Raw genomic sequence first — 4,697 nt, 5'->3', positions numbered from 1 at the left:
GTACAAAGTATATATACCTATTGGGTTCCAGGCTCCATATTTCAGGTCCAGTAGCACCAAACTATCATTAATATTTATGCGTGTCAAATTCAATTTTTTGATTGTTTTGTGTGTGTGTTTGTTTTATAATTTAAATTCTTAATTTTTAATTATTTGATTGTCCAAAGTATATATAACTATTGGGTTTCAGGCTCGATATTTGAGGCCCAGCAGCACCAAACGATCATTAATATTTATGCGTGTCAAATTCAATTTTTTGATTATTTTGTGTGTGTTTGTTTTATAATTTAAATTCTTAATTTTTAATTATTTGATTGTACAAAGTATATATAACTATTGGGTTCCAGGCTCGATATTTGAGGACCAGTAGCACCAAACTATCACGAATAATTATGTGTGTCAAATTCAATATTTTGATTATTTAATTGTACAAAGTATATATTTTCATCTACCAGTATAAGAAATACTTAAACTACAGGGATTCTACGCTAAAATACTATACAGTTTACTACGCTAAAAGTTTCTACATTTTACTACGCTAATAAATAAACTAAATATAAACAACAATACATTTTAATCACATAACATTCACAAAAATACATATAACATACTAGTTTCACAAATTAAACACAAAACGACATGGAAACACTAATATCTAAATTCGGATATTAACATAAAACATTAATCTCAATTTTACATCTTTTTTAGAACACTAATATCTAAGTCCGGATAAATAATAACATATTAGTTTCACAAATAAAACACAAAACGACATGGAAACACATTCAATAGGCAGTGATATATTATTATACAAGTTTGGACATAAAATAAATCGAAATATCTCGATGTAGTGAGTGTTTTGTGTGAAAATTTGAAGACGAAGCAGTTAAACCACAATAATACAATGCTATACTATGATGTGGGACCTACGTTCTTAACCTTTTGTGTGACAGGAGGGGCCCACAATTGTTTTTTTAAAATCGAGCAGTGGGGGGACCAGAAGCAGGGGGATTTTAAAAAAAAATTTGGGGAAAGGGTTCTGGTCGGGGAAGAAGAGGAAGAGCATTATTTAAATGGGGTTATAGCGTATGGAAAAAAAATACTATATATTGCGTACAATAACAAGACGCTATATATGGAAGTCAAATTGTATAGTGTATGAATACAAGACGATATACCTTAATGGCAGACGTTACCGTTAAGGTATAGCGTCTTGTATTTGCACGCTATATATAGATATGTATTTTTTTAACACCTATTAACGTAATTTGAGTAAAAAAAAAACAATATTTAAGGTCCGGATTGGCAAAATTAGGGCACACGGAATTTAGATCCCCACTTTCCCATCCGCTGGGAAATTTCCAGCAATTCACTGAGCGAAATTCTTTAGCCATTGAAGATGAATAGAATTTCTCTGCGTTACGCTCGCAACGGTATTCCCTTTTTCTCTTTCATTTCAATTCGAACTTATTCTTCCTGCAATAGTAATACATCCATTTCAGTAAAGGGTAAATTTGGGGTAAATAGCAAATTTGAGAACGTCAAGTGTTTAGATGATGCTCTGACTCTCTTCCATCAAATGGTCAGAGTGAAGCCTCTTCCGTCTCTTGTCGACTTCTATAAATTATTTAAGACTATGCTAAATATGAAGCATTACTCTGCTGTAGTTTCTCTTTTTAAGAAATGCAGAAATGGATAGAGCGAGGAGACTTTTGGATTTCATGATAGATAAATGCATTGAACCTGACATTATTAGCTATAACATACTAATAAATGGATATTGTAAGAAAAAGAAGTTGGATGAGGCCACACAGTTGTTTCGTGAAATTTCTCGAAGGGGATCAAAGCCTAATATTGTTACCTACAATACCATCTTGCAAGGTCTGTTTGAAGTTGGACGGATTGGCTCTGGAAAAAAGTTCTTTGATGAGATGCTATCTACGGGGCTTGTACCTGATTTATGCATTCATGGCACATTGCTCAATGGTTATTTTAAGTATGGACTTGTTGATGAAGCTATGTCACTCTTTAATGAGTTGGAAAGAAAGAGAGGAAAGTCTGATATTGAATTTTACAATGTTGTCATTAATGGATTGTGCAAAAATAGAAAACTTGACAAAGCTCATGCTATTTTTGAGAAGCTTTCTTTTATTGGATTGCTTCCGAATGTGAGAACATACAATACAATGATAAATGGACTTTGTCTTGAAGGGTTGTTAGATGAAGCTAAAGATATGCTAAGAAAAATGGAGAACGATGGTTGTTTGCCAAACGGTATCACTTACAACGTTATTGCTCAAGGATTTCTCAGGTGCAACAGAATTAGTGAAATGACAACTTTTATGAAGGAAATGGCTGGAAGGAAATTCTCATTTGATGCAACTACAACTGCGTTATTGGTAAATGTTATAAGGGAGAATCCTTCTGTCCTTGACATGATACCAGAGCTTCACTTGAAAAATAACAAGTGAATATTTCTTTCGCTTGGTTTATCCGGCTACACAATCACTGTGATACAATTTCCTTTTACCTCTCAAAAGAAATCGCATCTGATGCAATCACATAATCTGGAAAAAAAGGCAATTAGAACATTTCTCGAGCTTTCCAAGCATGCCTATTGAGGAGGTACATCAATTTTATTACGTTGATTATTTCCCAGTCTTCTTTATTGTAGAAATCAAATGTTATTGCACTCTGAATAGGAGAAATAACCATTTGGTATTCGCAACCTAGAGACTCGACTAATTCAGATTCGCACGCGCATATGCCCCATTTAAGGGGAAATTGTTCTTTACCAGGGGTTTGTCCATTCCCAGAACTCTAGCCCGAAACCCCTTGGCTCATTTTTAAGTATCAATTGTAAAGAAGACTTGTTATATCATTTATCTTGTGAACTGCTGGGGTTATTTTCTCATACTAGTTTCATATCTGATGCTTTTGATGCTCGTTCTCTTTGGTGTCTTTGAGGATGAAAAAATTGATCTTCTCCTGAACTTTGGATTTTGTTAGTATTTTCCTTTTGTTTATTTTCTACAGGAAGAGGTTTCGAAGCCCTATTTTTTTAGTAACAATTTCTAGTCTTTGGCTAAAGAAGTGTATTACTTGTCACCGGATGGCCAAAATAAATCATCATATAATTTGATTATTGGCTACGCCTTCTTGACTTTTTCTTGTATCTCTTTCTATACTTTATTCCATCTTCAATCTCAGTAGAATGACTAGTCTTATGTAGTGTGTAGACTTCACTCTTTCCCTACTATTAACCTTTACCTTCCACTTTTTTTGGTTTCCTACATAAATGACTTGCTGCATTTATTCTTCAATGGTTAAGTGATTGAGAGTGTAATGCAGTTAGCTGTATACCTTCTCTTTCAGGTTCTTCATTACATCCATCAGATTGAATCTTTATCTCATTTCATACTACCAATGGTATGAAATGCCTACTGCATCATCAGCTCAATCCGCGGAACCACATAGGCTCAAGGGTGGTCAGTCAAACAATTTTGCTGGAAAATTAGACTGCATATACTAAATCGTGAATGTCCTCTGAAATTCCTGTCACCATTGCATAAGCTCATAAAATTTAGTGGGCTTTAATGTTTTGATAGGGAACTAAGAATACGTTCATGTTGTTTTCACTTACTGTCTTTTGTAACAACATGGCTCAAGAAATGCTTATACAATTAGCTAGTACTCTTCTTTTTCCTTTTAAAAATAATTCTTACTTAAATCCAATTTACTATGAATTCACAACTCTCCGGCGCTATCAATATTATTCCTGCTTTTCATTTTATAGGCACTATATTCTGTTACTCCATCCCAAAAAGGCGAAATTTTTATATTTGGAAACAATATATTTTTGAACTGTTCATTGGAAGAAACTTAATGACATAAAGACTGGAATAATTGAGTAGTATTTGGATGGGAAGTATCTGCTGACTCCAACATGCAAATACTCAGTCAGCAGAAGCTATATTTGCAATGAAATATAACATGTCCAGATGCAAAGTAGCAGACTTATTGTGCCTATGTGATGACTTGCTTGTCGAAACACAGCAACATCTATTCTATGAATGTAGCTGGATAGCAGAAGTGAAAAATGGCCTAGCAGACTGGATTGGTTTGTCTATCAGGAGACATTTACGCAGGGTCCGACAAGGTCCGCACCCCCTTGTAGGCAACCTATCCTCGTGGCTGATTTCACGGCTCAAAGATATATAGCTCACACGGAGACAACTTTACCGTTGCTGAAAGCCTCTCCTTCCTTGGATGATGCAGAGCTTAAAATGGATGGAAATTAGACATTTGAGACAACTCAAGGAGGAGTCATCCAAGAAAGCTCACGGGTGTATTTTTTTTTAATTCAGAGATTATGTAATTAGTTTTTTGTTGGAGGCCTAAGCACCCAACTTNACTTCGAATTTAATTTCTATTTCAGTGTTCATCTCTGATGTAAGGCGACACTCTTACGTCCGTGGTTAGATCTTGTTCACACCGAGCATCATAAGGCAGGTTATATCCTTGAGGTGATGAGCTTTTCTCCGTGGCAATAGTGATGTGGATATCACTTACGTCTGGAGTTGCCAAATTTGTGTAAAGTAATTTGAGCTTTTTGCTTATATTTTGTTTAATATCTTTATCATCGCTTGCTTGGTTATATGTTACGTATACAGTACCTATTTTGGTATTAGTTTTCA

At 34.6% G+C, this 4,697-nt stretch overlaps 1 protein-coding gene across 2 annotated transcripts; it reads left to right on the top strand.

The window, feature by feature from the left end:
• The first annotated feature begins 1,306 nt into the window (after positions 1–1,306).
• Positions 1,307–3,987, top strand: LOC109211916 (pentatricopeptide repeat-containing protein At3g22470, mitochondrial-like). 2 transcript variants are annotated; one of them, XM_019375513.1, is made up of 3 exons: positions 1,307–1,433; positions 1,882–2,625; positions 3,376–3,987. In XM_019375513.1, the coding sequence occupies exons 1-2, from the start codon at positions 1,400–1,402 to the stop codon at positions 2,469–2,471; spliced, it is 624 nt and encodes a 207-aa protein (XP_019231058.1). In that variant the 5' UTR covers positions 1,307–1,399; the 3' UTR covers positions 2,472–2,625; positions 3,376–3,987. The 2 variants fall into 2 exon arrangements, with proteins under 2 accessions (XP_019231058.1, XP_019231057.1); XM_019375512.1 differs by having other exon boundaries at positions 1,312–2,625.
• The last annotated feature ends 710 nt before the right edge of the window (positions 3,988–4,697 follow it).

The sequence above is a fragment of the Nicotiana attenuata genome, unplaced genomic scaffold (assembly GCF_001879085.1).
Source record: "Nicotiana attenuata strain UT unplaced genomic scaffold, NIATTr2, whole genome shotgun sequence".
Lineage (NCBI taxonomy): Eukaryota > Viridiplantae > Streptophyta > Magnoliopsida > Solanales > Solanaceae > Nicotiana > Nicotiana attenuata.
The sequence above is the reverse complement of the archived record's forward strand: the minus strand, read 5'-3'. Positions and strand labels throughout refer to the sequence as shown.